Source organism: Doryrhamphus excisus, chromosome 1, assembly GCF_030265055.1.
Source record: "Doryrhamphus excisus isolate RoL2022-K1 chromosome 1, RoL_Dexc_1.0, whole genome shotgun sequence".
Lineage (NCBI taxonomy): Eukaryota > Metazoa > Chordata > Actinopteri > Syngnathiformes > Syngnathidae > Doryrhamphus > Doryrhamphus excisus.
The window spans coordinates 18,603,700-18,622,486 of record NC_080466.1 but is presented as its reverse complement, the minus strand read 5'-3'; the positions used below and the strand labels follow the sequence as shown (position 1 = coordinate 18,622,486).

The window sequence follows — 18,787 nt, the reverse complement described above, 5'->3', positions numbered from 1 at the left end:
ACATATTCATAAAAAAAGGAATATATATGAGCTAATATAATTTTTAAAGCTAAGAAAATTAGAATCATCACAATTGTATTACAAAATCCAATGGTTTTAAATTACTGCTAAAACGCAGTGAAAGTGTTTTTCCCCAACAAGGCTAAGGTAATGTGTCCCAATGAGAGTTACTGGCATGTATTTTTAGAATACTGCAACGGCGACGCATTTTGTTTTGGGAGGACGTTTGTCGCCCTCTAGTGTTGACAAACTGTCACTGCACTCCTGTTGAGGTCACACCCATATACAAAATGCTGGCATTCTCTCCAATCAGGCATAGTATTAAATGTCACTATGAACACATAAGAGCAAAACATCCAGTGCTGATTTAGTAAAATTTAATTTACCAACCATTACTCCTTTAATAGATTCTTTCAACGTGGCTCATAAATGTTTTAAGTTACACAGCATCTTCGTTCAGAAGCCCGATGACAAAAATATCTTGTTGTTTTGTTTTTTTGTACATCTTGTCTGTCAGTTTTTGCAGCATATCGCAGAGCGGAAAACATGAATGATTGTTGGAAAATACTGAAATAAAGAAAGATGATGCTACTTTTTTTCCTGTGTAAATGCGGCAGACTAGCTTTCCTTTATCAACTTTTAGTCTGACACGTTACAGGAAGTCATCCCGCATGATGATAAAAATAGCCGAGATGAACGCACTGATGACTTTGAAGCTCCCAGTTGTCTCTGAAAGAGCCTTTTTTTTGTTATTTTTTTAAATTGCAAATGTGGTACATTAGCAGTAATGTAATAGTGACATTGCTGAAAACATGGCAACTGGAGAGAAACCTGCTTCATATCCAAAGTCCTTGTTTCTCATTTACGTCCTTTTTTTGTTGTTGTTGTAATAATCCCTGCAGTTTTCTTAGTCCTTGTCTTCATCTTCATCCTCCTCCTCGTCGTCTTCATCTGTTTGGTCCCGACTGTCTAGGTCATCTTCATCATCCACCTGCAAGCAAAGTGTCATGAAGTGTCACACTGACGAAATTTCCATTTCTTCCTGTTCTGTATGAATGGCCGTGACACAAAATTGAGTAAATTAGGGAAGTTTAGCCGGCACTTTATACTTTATACTTATAAGGGCTGCGACAGAGGGTGGTACACAAACCAGAATTTTCCAGGCGCTTTTCTGTATGAAAGGCCCACACATAAAACAAAATTTTGATCTAGCAAATTATTTCAGGTAATTTCAACTCACAACTAATTTTCTCCAACTTAAAAGATCAAGTTCATGTGACTTATTGCTTTGTTTTATGAACTTTCTTTATTACGTCAAATAACCAAATATTTTGGTAATCTCAACTCACTTTTGATTTAGTCTAACAAATTAGCTCAAGTAAATTCAACTCACAATTAAATTGAAATTAATAGAAATAATTTGTTAACCTGATTTGAAAATGAGTTGAGATTACTTGATTTACATTGTTGATACAACCAAAATATTTGGTTATTTGAGTGCGAATAACTCAAACAAAACTTTTTTCCCCTTGCAGTGTAAAGCAAGGGTCTCAAATTCATTTTCTTCACAGTTTTCGATAAAGTAGGGAATGTTAAAATACATGATATGACAATCCTAGTCCAGGCAATTTTTTGCCTTTGGATGTAATACAGGGTTTACTACATTGTGATTTGTAGTGAGAGTAGGGAAAAGGTGGAGGAGATGCTAGAAGAGTGGAGGTTTGCCCTGGAAAGGAGAGGAATGAAGATTAGCTGCACCAAGACAAAGTATATGTGTGTGAATGACAGGGACCCGAGTGGAAGAGTGAGGTTACAGGGAGAAGAGATACAGAAGGTGAATAATTTTAAGTACTTTAAGTTCAACAGGTCAGAACAATGGCGATTGTGAAAAGGACACTTATATGCTGGGACTACGTTAAAAAGCCATAGCACTTCAGTATGTGGAATCAAACAAAAAAAACTTAAATTATATTAGGAAAGCAGGAAGTGAACAAATGTAACAGTTACTGATTGTAAAAGTACCAGATGTAGGGGTAGGATTTAATAAGCTTTGCTTCTTCCTACTCCTTTTGGACATGTGGAACTGTGAACTGATTATGGGATGCATTCAATTGTAATTTGATGCATGCAAAACTGTGGTGAGACCAGCCATGTTGTTTGGTCTAGAGACAGTGCCACTGTATTATAATGACACCAAGATAGTAAGATTGTTCGGTGACAAGGTAAGTGATGATGATGATTGATGTAATCCATGAAGCTAATAGCCACTTGTAGCTCAGAACGAGCCAGATGCTTCCAGCCAGGCATGTAAACAAAAATTCCAGAATGTGGACTGAGATTGAAATGTGACTGTTCACCCCCAAGATGCAGCAAAAGCCGGCATTTTCTGATGTCGTTCTGTATAAAATGGCACCCGCATTAAAATGGAGAAGGTAAAAAGTCAACACGGCAACCTTAGAAAGTAGTATCAGAACCATATGCTGCTTGGTGCTAAGCTACACAAACAGATAAGAACAAGTGGTAAGAACCGCATCAGGCCTACCGTCTCTCCCAGTTCTTTGAGCCTCTCTTTGAGGCTGAGGATCTTCTGATCCTGGTCAGCCAGCAGCATCAGCAGGTCGTCCTGCTCCTTCTTGGACTCCTGAAGATCTGTTTGGAGCTTAGCTTTCTCCCTTTGCAGAATGGCCACCGAACTGGTGGCTGAGGCCGCCTGCTGCTCCAGTTGCACCCGTCCCTCCGTCAGACCCCTGACCTCCTCCTGATGAGGACGGCGAGGAAGCACATGGTGAAATGTGTGATTTCAAATGATGAGAGAAAGCATATGCAGGTCACACACTTTGAGTCTTTCTGTCTCAGACGTTTGCGCTGCCAGTCTGCTCTCCAGTTCCGCCATGTTAGAGGAGTCTCCACTTGCGCTGGTGTCTGAAGACTAATGAAGTTCAATGGATTAGAATTACGTACATATAGAACACATTAAAAGGTCACATGTGTCACTGTACCCCAGTTTCAGCTCTTCTAAACAGGTCCTGGTTGTCAGTCTTAAGCTGGTTGATCTCGGACGACTGGGACTGGACCTGACTCCTCAGAAGCTCCAGCTCCTGCAAGTCATGAGAGGTTAGTACAGGAGCCCTGATGATGTATGTCATCATGAAGAAGTAGTGAAGTCCTGTCACCTTTAGTAGTTCTGTGTTGTCTGAGCCTCCTGTGGCGCCCTCTGTTGGCTGTGACCCCTTAGATCGCTATAAAAATACAATCACTTGAATTAACCACATAGTTTGTTATGGTGTACAATAGCAAATAATTAGCGGCAGGTTAAAAAACATTGGCATTAATAGCTGTATTACTCATCAGTGGTATTACTCCTTGCTGCTATCACAAAATTGGTTCTATTAATTGCAATATACTTATAAATAAATGACCATGTTGTCAAAAAGATGCTTTTGAAGTAGAATTCAAAATTACTGAGTTGAATATTTATGTAGGTAGAGCATAGAAACCCTGTTTATGACTTTCTAATGGTAATGGTTTCATTTCATTTGAACATGCATCAGATTACAATTGAATGCATCACATAATCAGTTCACAGTTCCACATGTCCAAAAAGAGTAGGAAGAAAGCAAAGCTTAGCTTAAAGCAAAGCTTATTAAATCCTACCCCTCCATCTGGTACTTTTACAATCAGTAACTGTTACATTTGTTCACTTCCTGCTTTCCTAATATAGTTTTAAGGTTTTTTTTATTTTATTTTTGTCACATGCCGAAGTACGAGGTGATATGAGCATCCAATGACATAATGGGTACCATAGTAAGTGTCAATATAGTGATATATATAGCACATCATGACTGGTTCAAGACCCTTCATCCTTGTATTTAGCAAACATCAACTGCTTGTATTGTTTCTTGAATTGGCTCATCGTTGTGCATTGTTTGAGGTCCTTACTCAATCCATTCCATAGTTTGATTACACACACTGAAATGCTATGGCTTTTTAACGTGGTGGAATCAAACTATGGAATGTATTGAGTAAGACCCTCTAAACACGTTGTATCATTATTAGAGCCCTGTAGACATGAAATAACACCCCACAGTCACTTTTACACTCCATTATTCTTAGCTTACATCACAGTGCGCATCACATAACAGACGGCTGCCGCTAGCATAGCAAGCTATTGAGCTAACTAGTTAACCTCTCCATTTTAAAGCGTATCGAAGTAGCCAGTCTCCATGCAGTGTGAAAGGTAAGGCAAGCTAACGTCACGTCTCCGAACATTACTGATAACTTTCATCCATTTTCTATGCTGCTTGTCTCTCATTAGGGTCATTTGGGTACTCATTTTGGGTATGCTGGAGCCTATCCCAGCTGACTATCCCTGTTTGCTTAGCAGTTTTGGTAAATAAAGACCACAGCTATTACTAACCAGAGTATTAATGACCGCCTCTTTGTCACTAAGTTGTGTCTGGAGAAGAGCGTGTTGACTGCGGAGCTCCTCCATCTCCTCTCGTAGTTGCGCCACTTCTTCCGTCTGCATCCCGTTCACCTGGGAGCCATCTCCCTGAAGACTGTTAGCCTGACTCTGGTTCTCCTTCCCTGGAAAGTAAAAAAAATGGAAGTTTGGTTGTTATGTGTTGGAGCGCTGTCAGGGTTAAGGTGGCCCGCACCTAGCTTGAGCTTGAGTATGTTGTACTGGTCTTTGTGCTGCTGGATCTGGCTCAGCTGCTGGACCATGGTGGTCTGCATCTCTTCATTCTGGGACGTCATGGAGGCCATCTGCTCTTTCAGCTCTTGGATCTTGGCATCCTGGCAAATCACGTGACCACAGTGAGGACATCAAAGAGTTTAACGGTTTGAGTCTTGTCCAGTCGGTTTGTTACCTGTTCCCGGATCAGCTCTTTGTACTGCGTTACAATGTTGTCATGCTGCTCCAATGTTTTCTTCACCTCCTCTTCTTTCTTCTCTTCCTCACTGGACTTGTGGACCGCCTTGGTGATCACGCCTGATGACGGGAAAATCATTAAAGAGACTGAGAATGCCTGCTAAATCATACAATTTGGAATTTTTTAGGCATCACCCCTAATTTTATGTGAAAATGGCAATAGCATGTACAATTAGTATTTCAGGATGGTAACAGTTTGACCCTGGAACAGACTATTTAATTCATTCATTCATTCATTCATTTTCTACCGCTTATCCTCACGAGGGTCAGCTGTCTCCGGGCGAGAGGCGGGGTACACCCTGGACTGGTGGCCAGCCAATCACAGGGCACATATAGACAAACAACCATTCACACTCACATTCATACCTATGGACAATTTGGAGTCGCCAATTAACCTAGCATGTTTTTGGAATGTGGGAGGAAACTGGAGTACCCGGAGAAAACCCACGCATGCACGGGGAGAACATGCAGACTCCACACAGAGATGGCCGAGGGTGGCCAAGGGTGGCCAAGGGTGGAATTGAACCCGAGTCTCCTAGCTGTGAGGTCTGTGCACTAACCACTCGACCACTGTGCAGCCCCCAGACTATTTAAATTTTCCTTATTTTATATGAACACAAACTACAGAACTGTAAAATTAAACACATGACAAAGTAGACAAAGTGATGACTGACTCTCCAGTTCTTTGACCAGCTTAGTGAACTCGTGATCGAACAGCATCTGCTCCGGAGATGGAAAAACGGGCTGCGGCTTCTGTGCGGCCCGTGAGTACAGCTCGTGCTTTGTGATAAAACCCAGCTTCTCCACAAAGTTCTCCTTGCCAATACGCTTCTCAATCAGCTGCTTCAGTTTCTCTCTGAGGGAGCGGAAGGGAAACAAATAAGTGCACAAACAACCATCGACGTGTGCGATGAGTCAGAAAGTGGCGCTCACTTGGTGTAGTTCTCTAACGAGTTGTCGTTGTAGTAAATGCAGATGCCCAGCAGCAGCGCGCACAGGCCCTGCACCAGACGCTCATCCTCTCCCAGATTCTCGGAGATCTGAGCTGTTAGCTACATCAGTCGTCAAGTCAAGGATGCGGTCAACACAAGAAACACGCGGCAGGCTAGTCGTCTCCTTAGAGAGGAGGCAGTGGAAGGATACAAAAGGAACGTTTTCCTGATTGTGGAGAAAGTGTGTGACGGCGATGGGACAGTTGTTGATCCACGTGCACAGCAGCATGAGGAGGCCCACCCTCGTCTGTACTTTGCTGCCCTGCGGAAGACAGAGAAAAATATCTTGAGTCAATGGTGAGCGGTGTATACTATATGGGTCACAATATCAGGTACACCTGCACGTAGAACAATAAAAGGATGCGGGGACTAACCCATACATATGCGAAGACATTTTACATACATTACATATACTTGGAAATAATACAGCTATGTGTTCTAGGTGACAAAACAGTATTTTTAATATAATTACTACCAACTATCTTGTTTAACAGGGTTTTTTTTTTTAGAATGTGTCGAGGGCAAATAAAAAGCTGTAAAGAGCATTTTTGGCTCTACTTCAGCTTACTAGAATACATAGGTGTACCTAATGAAGTGACTGATGTGTGAATAAATATAAATATTATACACTATTAGCTCCTACAAGAATATTATGAGGAAGCATACGCAGGAGATGGCGTGCATGTTCAAAATTCAATCTGGGTGACAAAAAATTACATGAAGTCCCAAATGGGAAATTTCATTGTCAGGAAAAAAAACTATTAGGTCAACACTCTTATTTCAGTAGGCAAACAATGAAATTTCAAACCATTCAGTCTAATTTTCACAACTTAAACTCTACAACTTAGTTATTCCTTTATTGTAATCATCAGCCGTTAAGGGGGTTAGCAAAAAAAAAAAAACAGGACAAAGCCTAGCTGATATTCATACACAGTTAGGTAGATTAATGCGTTTTGGAAAAACTGCTATGATTGCATAGGGATGGCACGGTTTTAATTCTACATCAAAAGCTAAAAAAAGCAATCAATATAGTGCAAAGGCAAGAAACTCATCAACATGCAACAACAACGGAGATATGAGTCACAATGGCAAATCTAAAATCCAAGCGGCATTTTAACCTACACAACTTATAATAATCACCTTTTCATATTTAGTCTCATTGTAGGAAGTAATGTACAAAAGTGAAACAAAACAAAGCGTTTTATTGACCAACATTGGCCTTGAACATCGGCAGACGTGGCATCTGTAAAGCTGAAGATTACCATAGACTTTAAAGAGTGTGGAGCAATAGCTGCTAAAAATAAAATTCTACATTGACCAGCAAGTCATAATAATGACTTATATTTAATAATAACATTTTGTTATGTAGATCATAATTTTCCCAGACAAAAATATACTCAAACAAATGCCTGGTACTCTCTGCAGTTGAACACACCAATATAGGAAATATAGTAACTAGGCCCAAAAGTTGCTGCATTGCAAATCATGGGGGGAGGGGGTTGCACCAGTGCAGCAAGATTAAGAGCCGCATGCCAGGAAGGGGAACCAAGAGTAGCTCGACACCAAGATCCCCTTCATACATAAGCCCCCCACACAAAAAAAAAATTCCTCCAGAAGCCAAGCTGAAAAAACAAGACAGGTGGCTCCCCAAAACCACACTCACACACAAAAAAAAAACACGTCACACGCGCTTTACTCACCCGCCGGCTGATCTTATCACCCTGAAAAACCACAATGTGACACTGCTCTAATCAATGATGTTACAATTGGCTATTAAAACACTCCCCCTTTTAAAGACACACACATCTAAGAGCATCAGAATAGGCATTTACCTGAGAGAGGATGTTGGTGCACTGCTGCAACAAAGAGACGGGAGGTTTGCCCAGGCTGGTGGCCAGCTGGACCCGCAAGAGTTGCTCCTTCTGGGTGAGGTTGTCCTGCAGGGCGTGAGCCAAAGCCACCGCCGCACACCAGTTGGAGAGGGAGTCTGCTGAGAAGAGGCCACCGCACAGGAGCTGACCTGCTGAGATGCAGTTGGCTGAGGAACACAAACACCACATTAGGGTTGATAAAGGGGAGAACACTGACATTTTTAGAACCTCTAAAAATAAAAATGTAAACGTGTATGAAGGATAGTAAAAGTATTCATTAAGAAATCTGTCGACATCTGCAACATCATTTTGTACAACTTTCTAAACTTTGCAGATTACTGTATTTTCTGGACTATAAGTCACTCCGGAGTATAAGTCGCACAAGGCAAAAAATGCATAATTAGGTAGAAAAAAACATACATAAGTCGCTCCGGAGTATAAGTCGCACAAGGCCAAAAATGCATAAGTAGGTAGAAAAAAACATACATAAGTCGCTCGGGAGTAGAAGTCGCACAAGGCCAAAAATGCATAATTAGGTAGAAAAAAACATACATAAGTCGCTCCGGAGTATAAGTCGCACAAGGCCAAAAATGCATAATTAGGTAGAAAAAAACATACATAAGTCGCTCCGGAGTAGAAGTCGTATTTTTTGTGGGTAATTTATTTTATGACCAAAATAGACATTACGCCCTCTTGGAAGGCAAATTCTAACAAAAAAAGAATAGAGAACAGGCTGAATCGGTGTAAGATATGCTAACATAATGGTACAGCTACACAAAAAATAAACATAAACAGAAAAGGTGTCCAGCGTTTATGTAACATAAACAGTTTTTTCATTTATAAGTCGCAAGAACAGTCAACTTATGAAAAAAAGTGCGACATATAGTCCGGAAAATACGGTATTTCCAAGCATTGTATTTATCTACATTGTGCAGTGTGGCAGTTAATTATCATTAACTATTAGCAATAGAGATAGCATTAAAACATAAAGCATGTTGCCTATGTGGGTTTTTACTTGGATTATTTTCAGTCATTCTAATTATTCTGATTATGCAGAAAGGACAGTACTGATATAAAGGTTGGGTTCCTGTGGTTGCACACATGCATGTGAAAGTCCTATAACAGTCACATGTGAGGCATTATGAACCTCTAGCTGCATTTTTATCCAGATCTGCACCAAAATATGCTAGATTCTGTGCCACACCGGAGTTCAGATGCATTTGTTGTGTTGTTATTGCGGAATCCTGCTGAATAGCAACCAAACAGCAATGAAAACGATACTGCACTTAAAAATATTTAATAACAGTAACTAACAGCACGGACTGACCGTCAATAGTGGAGGGCAGCAATGTAGCCACAATCTCTCCCTGCCCTTTCTGGTTTTTATAGAGGAAACACTGGAAGCAGTAGAGGACAGCACAGCGAAGCACAAACGGCTGTCTGTCGTTGACCATGGACATGAGCAAGACCACGATGGCAGGTCTGCAAATAGCCAGAGGAGACAGATGAGGACACTGGTGGCTGGCGTCTGTATTGTACTGCTAATGGCAGTGTTACCCATTCAGTTTACTTATGGGATGGCTGTGTTTTACCTTGGTGGGTTAGAAGGAGCGTTGACAGACGCAAAGTAGTCCTGGTTGACCTGTGAACCCCTGATGACCTCTGACACAGTGTTGATGGTCTGGAAGGAGGCACCCACATATGACTTAATAAGCATGGTCACAGCAATGACAGTTTCAACGGAGAGTGAAACTGTCATTTACCTCGGTGAGTATGTCTGCCGGCACCCCGGTGGCCATGAGGATGGTGCACAACTGCTGCAGGAGGCCACACTGGAACATCGACTTCTGACAGCTGGCTGTGGCTCCCGGAGAGTTCACAGGGGACACCATGACTCGCACCAGCTGGTATCACCCACAGAAACTATTTTTATTACAGTATACCATCTCAAAAGACAGTATCATACAAAGTATAGTTGAATATAATTTAAAGTAGTCAGTGTACAGCTTGATTAGCAGTAGAGAATTACCATCCACTGAAAATAAGTCAGCGCGCAGACCTCACAGCTAGGAGACCAGGGTTCAATTCCACCCTCGGCCATCTCTGGAGTTTGCATGTTCTCCCCGTGCATGCGTGGGTTTTCTCCGGGTACTCCGGTTTCCTCCCACATTCCAAAAACATGCTAGCTTAATTGGCGACTCCAAATTGTCCATAGGTATGAATGTGAGTGTGAATGGTTGTTTGTCTATATGTGCCCTGTGATTGGCTGGCGACCAGTCCAGGGTGTACCCCGCCTCTCGCCCAAAGACAGCTGGGATAGGCTCTAGCACCCCCGCGACCCTCGTGTGGAAAAAGTGGTAGAAAATGAATGAATGAATGAAACTAAGTCAGCGCGCAGGCCTCACAGCGAGGAGACCAGGGTTCAATTCTACCCACAGAATGAATGAATGAAAATAAGTCAACACACAGCCACTATTGTCTATATGTATCCAGAATGACGGTGGTAGCGTATGGTCTGGGGCTGCACAAGTGCTGCAGGTACTGTGGAGTTGCGGTTCAACATGAATTCCAACATGTGCTGTGACATGATATGAGTCTAAACGTACGTCTAAGAAGGCAACTGAGTGACTAAGTATGTCTCCTCCACACGTAGACCCAATTGAGCTATTGTAGAACATCCTAAGGCCGCTGAAAGGTGGAGGAGCTCAAGGTGTCTACCACCCACCAGTGACATCATCATGGAGGAGTGGGAGAGGATTCCAGTAACAATCTGCGCAGTTCTGGTGGATTCCATGTCTAAGAGGATTAAGGCATGGCTACATAATGGTGCTGATACTAAATATTCACATTTTGGACATGTTCACAATTGTGTCGCCAGCTATTTAGACAACAATGGCTGTGTGTTGACAGTAACTCCATACAAGCTGTACACTGACTACTCTAAAGTACAGTATATCCATGCTTTCTATAGTATTGTCCCTTAAGATAAACACACAGGAGTGTCGCGTGGTACCTGCAGCATCAGATGGAGGTTGGTAACTTTCTGTGCAGACCAGCCGGAGTTGTCGTCGCCCACCTCAAACCACGGCCTCATCCTCTGGATAAAAGAGCCCTCCTTGAAGAAGTTCTGGTTGGAGCTGTTGTTCTTGAGGAGGTTGAGGAGCAGCAGCAAACAGTCCTCCACCACGATACCTGCATACAGGACACACAATCTTAAATGTAGAAATTACAAGAGGTGAGATTCAATAAATATTAGGATGAATGTTTTAGGCAGGGGTCTCAAACTTGCGGCCCTCGAGATGCTAGTTTGAGGCCCCCACCTTGATACCAAAGTTTAATGTTGAAATGACAGCTTAAAGCTGTGTGCACACCGGACACAATTAACATGATTTTGCCCCGCCCATACTGTTACCCTACCCTGTTACCCCGCCCTGTTTTGCTTTGGATTAGCAATGAAGCTAAAGACTTATGACGCTGGGTACAAATAAATGCAGGAAATGATTTGGAATAAAACGGAAAATACACGTCAAGATAAAGCATCTCATCAAACATGTTGTTAAAGTTACGACGCTGCTCCCAAATGGAACTGAGTACGATGCTAACTTGCTAATTGAGTAAAATTATTAAGTTTCATTAATGTTCATGTTAAAGGTTAAATAACTGTTAATACTGTACATTTGAATTTGAAAAAAATAATTTCTCTACCAACTGTATGTGGTTTCTTACGTTTTTCTTATTTGCTGTTTTATTATTATTTTACTTATTTATTACTGATTGATTGATTTATTGTCTTTGTTCTTAATTTGTTCATTTTTTATTTTGGTGTATAGAAAAATAAAAATTAAGATATTTGAGAACAGTGGAATGTTTTATCAGATGTTTTGGTGTGGAAAACCGGAACCAAAGTACTGAAAAAGCGTAGGGTATAGCAGAAGCAAAAGCATTGAAGATAGTTTTTTTATCGATTTTTTTTCCAATTTTTAATAAATGCGTTTTTTTTTTGTTTTTTTTTTAAACCTGATGCGGCCCGGCTTCACCCAGAACCTAGCTCCGGTGGCCCCCTTGTAAATTGAGTTTGAGACCCCTGGTTTTAGGTGTACCTCCATCGCTGCTTCCCTCTTCCGTGATGATATCCAGTAGGCGTTCAAATGCATTTTCAAACGCCACAATCTTCTGAATGGCAGCGTTGCCTTTAGTTAACTGCTGAAGCAACAACAATCCCTGTGGGAGGCGAACATGTCAGTGATATAATATGGTCGCCATAGTGCTGTGAATCTGGAACAGCAACATTGTGTCACGGCTCTGATTTGACAAGAGGGCACTCACGTCATTTCGGATCACTTCTCTGGAGTCTGCCAACAAATCCATCAACCTGGAAACACCTGCGAGTGTACACGAGTGCGGATTACAAACAGGGAAGGGTCACAATGTCAACATAAATGTCATATATATATATATATCATAGTGGAGGAGCTGACCCATAGGGCTGACCAGGATGATGCTCTGCACCTGCACACACTGGCTCTTCAGGAGGGCCGTCAACAATTTCACACCGGGCCAACGCACATGGAAGTCAAACTCCTAAAAATGGAAATACATGAGTATTCAGTATGAATAAGTCAGATGTTTTTTTTTCTGACAGACCTGACCGCCTATGTCCTCAAATAGTGCCTAAAAATAAGACTAACACGTCATAACCCCAACACACAGCACCTGCAGAGCAGACCGAGCATCTGTAAAGCTGCAGTATGTAGCTAGCTGAGCAAACATATCAAAAACGTATAATACTGCAAAAATGCATTTGTACAAATAAAGGGATCCTCTCAAATAAATGCCTTATAATAATAATAAATAATACATTTTATTTGTATAGCGCTTTTGAAAATACTCAGACACTTTACAGAAAAATGGAGTTGAATAAAAACAAGTAAACAGTGTAAAAGATACGTTAAAATACAACATTCATTTGTTAATACGCAGTTAAAACATGAGTAAAAGCGGGGCGGGGCACAGCAGTCAGGTATAAAAAGTTAGACATTAAAAACAGATTTAAAGAGGTGGGTTTTTTTAGTTGTTTTTTGAAACTGGGAAGGTCAGGGTAAGCACGGAGTGAATGGGTTCGGAGCTTGGTCTTACAGGGGAGTGCCAGGAGGTTGGAGTCTGAGGAGCGAAGGGGGATGCGGGGGATTGTGTGGATGGAGGAGGTCTGTGAGATATGGGGGGGGGGTGTCAGATTGTGCGTGCCTTCTAATAAACGCTTGCATGGTGTCACTTGCTGGGCAGACATGGCATCGGTAAAGCTGAAACCGTACAGCTTTTCAAGCGTTTCACAGCTTAGTATGCAGCAGAGCAACTTTTATAAACAAAGAAAATAACCAATTGCCAAAAAAGTAAGGTATTTCCTCATAAAAGGCACCGTGCATTTAATGCCTTATTTCTAATCAATGCTAGGTTTGTGCATATTTGTATGGTATTCTAAATATATACAGTAAACCTTGGATATATCGGACTAGGATATATCGGAAATTCGCTCACAACGGACAGATAAAAAAGAACCGATTTTTCTGTAATGCATTTCCAATAAACATTCATTGCATATATCAGATTTTTTATAACGGATTTCGACTATTTCGGACAAAATCTCCAGTCCCGTTCCAATGCATTTCCATTAAATTTCCCTCGCATATATCGGATGGCCGCATCGTGGCGCTCCGAAGCTAGCTGACATTCTGAGACGTTTTAAAGCAGAGGACATTTTTAATGCCGACGAAACTGGGTTATTCTGGCAAATGCTCCCAGAAAACACCCTGGGATTTATTGAATGAGATCTTAACCTCACTATTGGAAATAACGTAGGCCTGACGGGCGTAACAGGGCCTAGCTTAATTAACAATTTGTTATGCTCAGAGTCCAATAAAGTTAAATTCTCATTACCTTACGTCTCTTTTCATTGCCCAGTCCAGGTACATTGGAAACATAGTCAAGGAAGTGCCTTTTTATAACGGATAAAATCCGATTTACGCATATACCGGATATAAAACGGACATTTTCCGGTATGCGCATATAAGGGATTTCGCTTATATCGGACAAAACCAGTGGGAACAATTGAATCCGATATATCCGAGGTTTACTGTATATATTCTATTCTTGTATAACACAGTTGCTGTGGTCATTTCATTGAATGTCTTGACTAAAACAACAATAACACTAACTGATTGCATTTTATGGTGCCTTTGAAGTACCCAAAGCACTTCATAGTGAACACAACACATGCTGACATAAACGGACAATTTTCATTAAAATGACCCAGTTGAGGCTGCACGGCGGTCGAGTGGTTAGCACGCAGACCTCACAGCTAGGAGACCAGAGTTCAATTCCACCCTCGGCCATCTCTGTGTGGAGTTTGCATGTTCTCCCTGTGCATGTGTGGGTTTTCTCCGATTACTCCGGTTTCCTCCCACATTCCAAAAACATGCTAGGTTAATTGGCGACTCCAAATTGTCCATAGGTATGAATGTGAGTGTGAATGGTTGTTTGTCTATATGTGCGCTGTGATTGGCTGGCCACCAGTCCAGGGTGTACCCCGCCTCCTCTCGCACGAAGACAGCTGGGATAGGCTCCAGCACCCCCGCGACCCTCGTGAGGAAAAAGCGGTAAAAAATGAATGAATGACCCAGTTGAGTCTCAAATTAAGCAAACCCTTTTTAGTAATAAGATGACTTGGTCGACATAAGCAAGACTGACATAAGTAGGTTCCCACTGTTGCAGGCTGTTGCAAAGTACCTCCAATAAGGTGAGGAGCAGGGTAATGTGCTCGTGTTCCTGAATGAAGGCCTCGGTGAACTTGGCGCCAAGGTCATCTGCCTGCTTCTGTGCGGCTTCATCTGTACAAAAAGAGAGGATATGAAAGGTGAGACTGGGCAAGAATCAACAACACAGGAAACAAGGGATGGAAGCAAGAGTAGAATATGTTGGATGCAGTCAGCCTGAGTTAGTTCACAGCAATACTTATACCGCTTCTGCAACAAAATGAGGTGGTTTTTGATGCCGTTTATACATGCAAACCACAAGGTGGTAGAAAGCAACTTCTCCCTTAAGCAAGTCAGAGCTTTTCTTCCTGTCACCAACACACAAACCAAGGACCAGGCGCCATTATGATGCTAATGTTAAGATAATGTTGATCAATGAGGCACAACTATAATATGAAATATTATATATATACATACATAATATATATTATGAAATATAACGTTTTATTGCAATTTAAATAATACATCCCAAGTATTGCCGAACTTACTTCTTTATTACACAGCATGACCAACAATATTGTTTGGTTTTGTAACAAACCTCCGAGTCAGGTCAAGTCCCTCATCCAATAAAAGAGGGAGAAAATAGCCTTTCAAAATACTTTTAGGGAAGAACTAATCATTTTACATGGTAATACGTCAATTTGTGGTGTGATTTAGAATACGTATATCACTTTCTTTTTTAAAGTCTCTTCAACACACTAGTAATTTATTGATGGTTCATAGTATTAATCAGCGGTTAGAGCGTTACCTCCCACGCAAGCATAATAGTCTGGGCGCAGTGAGGGGGAAATACCGCTTGACTACAGTACACCGTGGATATGTCTGCATGGTGATGATGTGTTTTCGTCTTTGTGCGGGTGGCGGGAGTCAAGTGGATTTTTAGGCGCAATACCGCACCTAGCATGTTGGTGTGTAGCCCTTTGTTAATTATAGGTTATCACATGGTTTGTCTGGTATCAGGCGTGCCAGGTATCAGGCGTGCCAGTATCAGCCCTCGACCCTCGATCTCGGGCTGATACTGACACATGGGGGCATGATACTGGGCCTGATACCAGACAAACCATGTGATGATTTTATTATCACATACTATTTAATCATGAGCTTATTATCACATACTATTTAATCAAAAGACCATTTTGTTTCCAGAAAATTTTCAGTTTATTACATGTATTATATCTAAACAGTGTAAACACAATAATTGCAAAAATATTTCAACTATAATATTTTATCAACAGTCTTATCTTATCAATGTCTGACAATTAAAGTTTGTGTTTTTTGGTGACTGGAGAAGCACTAGGCACTAAGCACTCGTGCGCTGTTCTCTGGTTGGTTGTTTCACAGGCACGATACCAGAGCAGCGCGCTCTGAGTGGACAGCTACGGGGGCTGATACTGGACATGGTTGAACTCTATATTTTATCAGTATCACTGCCCTGGGCTTTGACACAGTATCATTTCGGCCTTTTCCCGTATCATTCATTGGCGGTTTCTAGGGTACAGGGCCAATTAATACTGTAGTATGTGATAAAACATGATACAGCAACCTTGTGGCGGAAGCCAATATTATCTGATGATCAAAAATACAGTGGATCGGCCGCCGACCACGATCCAGATCAGATCATAACTATTTGGCCGTGAGCGCATGAATCTCTGAATCAGGTATCGTAAATCGAGCATATGTTTGATTTCAGTACTGACCCATCACGTTCCCATTTGTCTATTTCCCTATTTGAGAAAGCTCATTTAAACCACTCAGTGGACTTTTAAGGGCATGCCATGAAAAGTGTCTACCTAAAGCTATATTTGTTATTTGTGAGTGCTCCTGGGAAGGGGGCAGGGGTTGGTGCAAGGGAAGGGGAATTGGGTGCATCATGCAGTCAAAAATTGTTACCTTCCGATTCATCTGTGAAGTTAAGACATGGAAGAGAAGAGAGAGAGACGAGAATCTTACAGTATACATAAATATATTATATATATATTCTAAACAGTCAGAAAAGGGAATGCACATTGAACTCAACAGGCAAGAACAACAAAGACAAAAGTTCTTCCTGGTGCCAACCTTTGAACAGGTAAATTGGATCATTGCTAACTAGTGTTCATTCAGTACCTTGCTCTTCCTCCTCGTCGTTGCAGATGATGTTGTATAGCGTGTCCAAAGCGTAGCCAAGGATTTCTGAGTCAGACCTGTCGGATTTCAGAAGAACAAATGTTAACAGTACAGAAGCTACGACGTGTCATTCGATTCTTGTACAACCGGAGCATCATCTACGACGACAATTACGTTTTTGTGCATCAGTGGCCAACAATAAGGGAGCATTTTGTTCATTTCAGTGACAAAATCTTGGTTAATACTTTATTTTGTAGCTTACTTTTACAATGTTTGTCAGGAATAACAACGTCATCATAAGGTTAAACAACAAAAAGACAAAAGGTGTCATTGCTGAGGCAAAAAAGCAGGCTAAAATTAACAAATGGCGACAAGCAACTGACAAAACGCAACGGTCACATTGCCAAGAAAGCACGTTACTTAAGGAAGCAGGCGAAAATTCAAGGAACCATCTGCAAAATCTACATCAAGTTAAAATCGAGAACCAGGGGGAGTCTAAATACTTGTTGTCACAGGCAGTAATCAGTAGATTATGTACAAAATATGTCAGACTATGTTATTAATAATGGGTTTGACAATTGCATGGATGTACCTGTCAGTTTGCAGGATGTTAATCAAATGATCCATCGCCTGCATGCCAACCTCCATTCGATATTTCTACAAAAGAAAGGCAATCTTGTAAGACAGGAAGCCAAAGGCAATAATTACCCTACGATAACGGCATAATTCATGAAAACACATCCGAATACTTTACCTTAGAGAGGGATTTAAGCGCACGGACTGCATCTCTGCGATCCTCCAGGAGTGTCGAGGAGGCCACTCTGTCGCACAGTTTCTGAATCTGGCAAAAATACAGAACAAATGAAAGAAATATGCAGAGAAAAGCAGATGAGTGAGACAAATTAACAATGAAAACTCTCAAATAGTCAAACATATCCAGTCGCATGTCTTCTCCTTCAATTTACTGAAGTCATCATAAGGTCTGTGCAATAAATAGTAATGTATAGGACTAGCATAATGAGTCCTAGCCTAACGTATTACACAAATGTGGCAATACATTTGACTGCAGTGAAACACAATGTCAATCTGTGTGCCTGACAGACAATTACTATCGTTTAAATTTCATATAAAGCACCACAAGCAACCATTTCAGCCGTAAAGCCTCCAGAATTAATCAATGCATGCGTTAAAGGCTGTACATCAGAGTTAAATGTGTACTAGAAAATAATTCAAACACGACATAAAACATGACACTCGTCACAGTTTGTAAGACAGAACAGATGACTGGAGGACTGACTCTGCTGCGATCTCCATTTTGTTGGATAGTAGTCACATGGGAATTAGAATAAATATATATAATTGATTATTACTTACAACGACTCATTGCTGAATTACATATTGGCTACATTAGCCTATTAGCATTCTGGCTAGCTAGTTAATGTGATTATAGCAGGCTAATTGCTGTCACTACGAAAATATGGAGACACGCTGGCGTGACGTGTAGTGTAAATAATGGTAGTGTTTAGGTTAAAAAAAACATGTAGTAAGTCTTATAGTGTGTAAAAGCTAAGCTAGTTGCTGGTCAAAGATAGCCGGTGTTATTTCCCTACCGTCTCCGCTCCAGAGGGCTGCGGCCCGGCTGACTGTCCACCCATCACTCCTCGAAGAAAGTTCATCTTGACAAGACGTCCTATCGGCGGCGTAGGAATAAAAAATATGTCCCTCCACTCTGAAGAAACACCGGTATCAAAAAATCTGAGTGAAGACTTCAAAAGAAAAAAAAGATTGTTTTTTTTTTTTTTGGTGGAACACAGGGTAGTGACAGAGCGACCCCGGAAGTCCTCGCCAATGGAGGACTGTGCGCATGCGCAACGACGTGGCGCTACGTGGCCGGTCAGGTGCCGTCACATATTTAAAGGGCCACACACGTTCTATGGCAACCTAAATCAAGAATGTATTGTATAAAGTCTTTGTATATATTGCTATAAATTTCTATAAATTTCTATACATTTCTATAAATGTATAATTTTTTCCTAGTGTCCATCAGTATAATGGATTACCATCTAAAACTAAAAT

The 18,787-nt window shown here is 41.2% G+C and overlaps 1 protein-coding gene across 4 annotated transcripts; it reads right to left on the bottom strand.

Annotated features, from left to right (window-relative positions):
* Positions 1-363: 363 nt before the first annotated feature.
* uso1 (USO1 vesicle transport factor) lies at positions 364-18,559 on the bottom strand. 4 transcript variants are annotated; one of them, XM_058080776.1, is made up of 26 exons: positions 18,322-18,559; positions 17,466-17,552; positions 17,304-17,368; positions 16,712-16,788; positions 16,496-16,507; positions 14,580-14,680; positions 12,275-12,377; positions 12,123-12,178; positions 11,897-12,017; positions 10,810-10,988; positions 9,560-9,700; positions 9,389-9,477; positions 9,124-9,278; positions 7,758-7,963; positions 7,626-7,646; positions 6,077-6,187; positions 5,867-5,985; positions 5,608-5,789; positions 4,872-4,993; positions 4,659-4,797; positions 4,418-4,587; positions 3,174-3,239; positions 3,000-3,098; positions 2,837-2,929; positions 2,543-2,758; positions 364-991 (listed from the first exon to the last, which is right to left on the bottom strand). In XM_058080776.1, exons 1-26 carry the CDS (start codon positions 18,385-18,387, stop codon positions 908-910), a joined length of 2,880 nt encoding a protein of 959 aa, XP_057936759.1. In that variant the 5' UTR covers positions 18,388-18,559; the 3' UTR covers positions 364-907. The 4 variants fall into 4 exon arrangements, with proteins under 4 accessions (XP_057936759.1, XP_057936775.1, XP_057936768.1 ...); XM_058080792.1 differs by lacking the exon at positions 7,626-7,646; XM_058080785.1 differs by lacking the exon at positions 16,496-16,507.
* Between the last annotated feature and the right edge of the window lie 228 nt (positions 18,560-18,787).

Coding starts and splice junctions, on each gene's coding strand:
- uso1 (XM_058080776.1), bottom strand. CDS start 18,387: ATGAACTTTCTTCGAGGAGTGATGGGTGGACAGTCAGCCGGGCCGCAG. Junction 17,369..17,465: donor CGCTTAAATCCCTCTCTAAG/GTAAAGTATTCG, acceptor TTTCTTTTGTAG/AAATATCGAATGGAGGTTGG. Junction 5,986..6,076: donor ATCAGGAAAACGTTCCTTTT/GTATCCTTCCAC, acceptor CGACTGATGTAG/CTAACAGCTCAGATCTCCGA.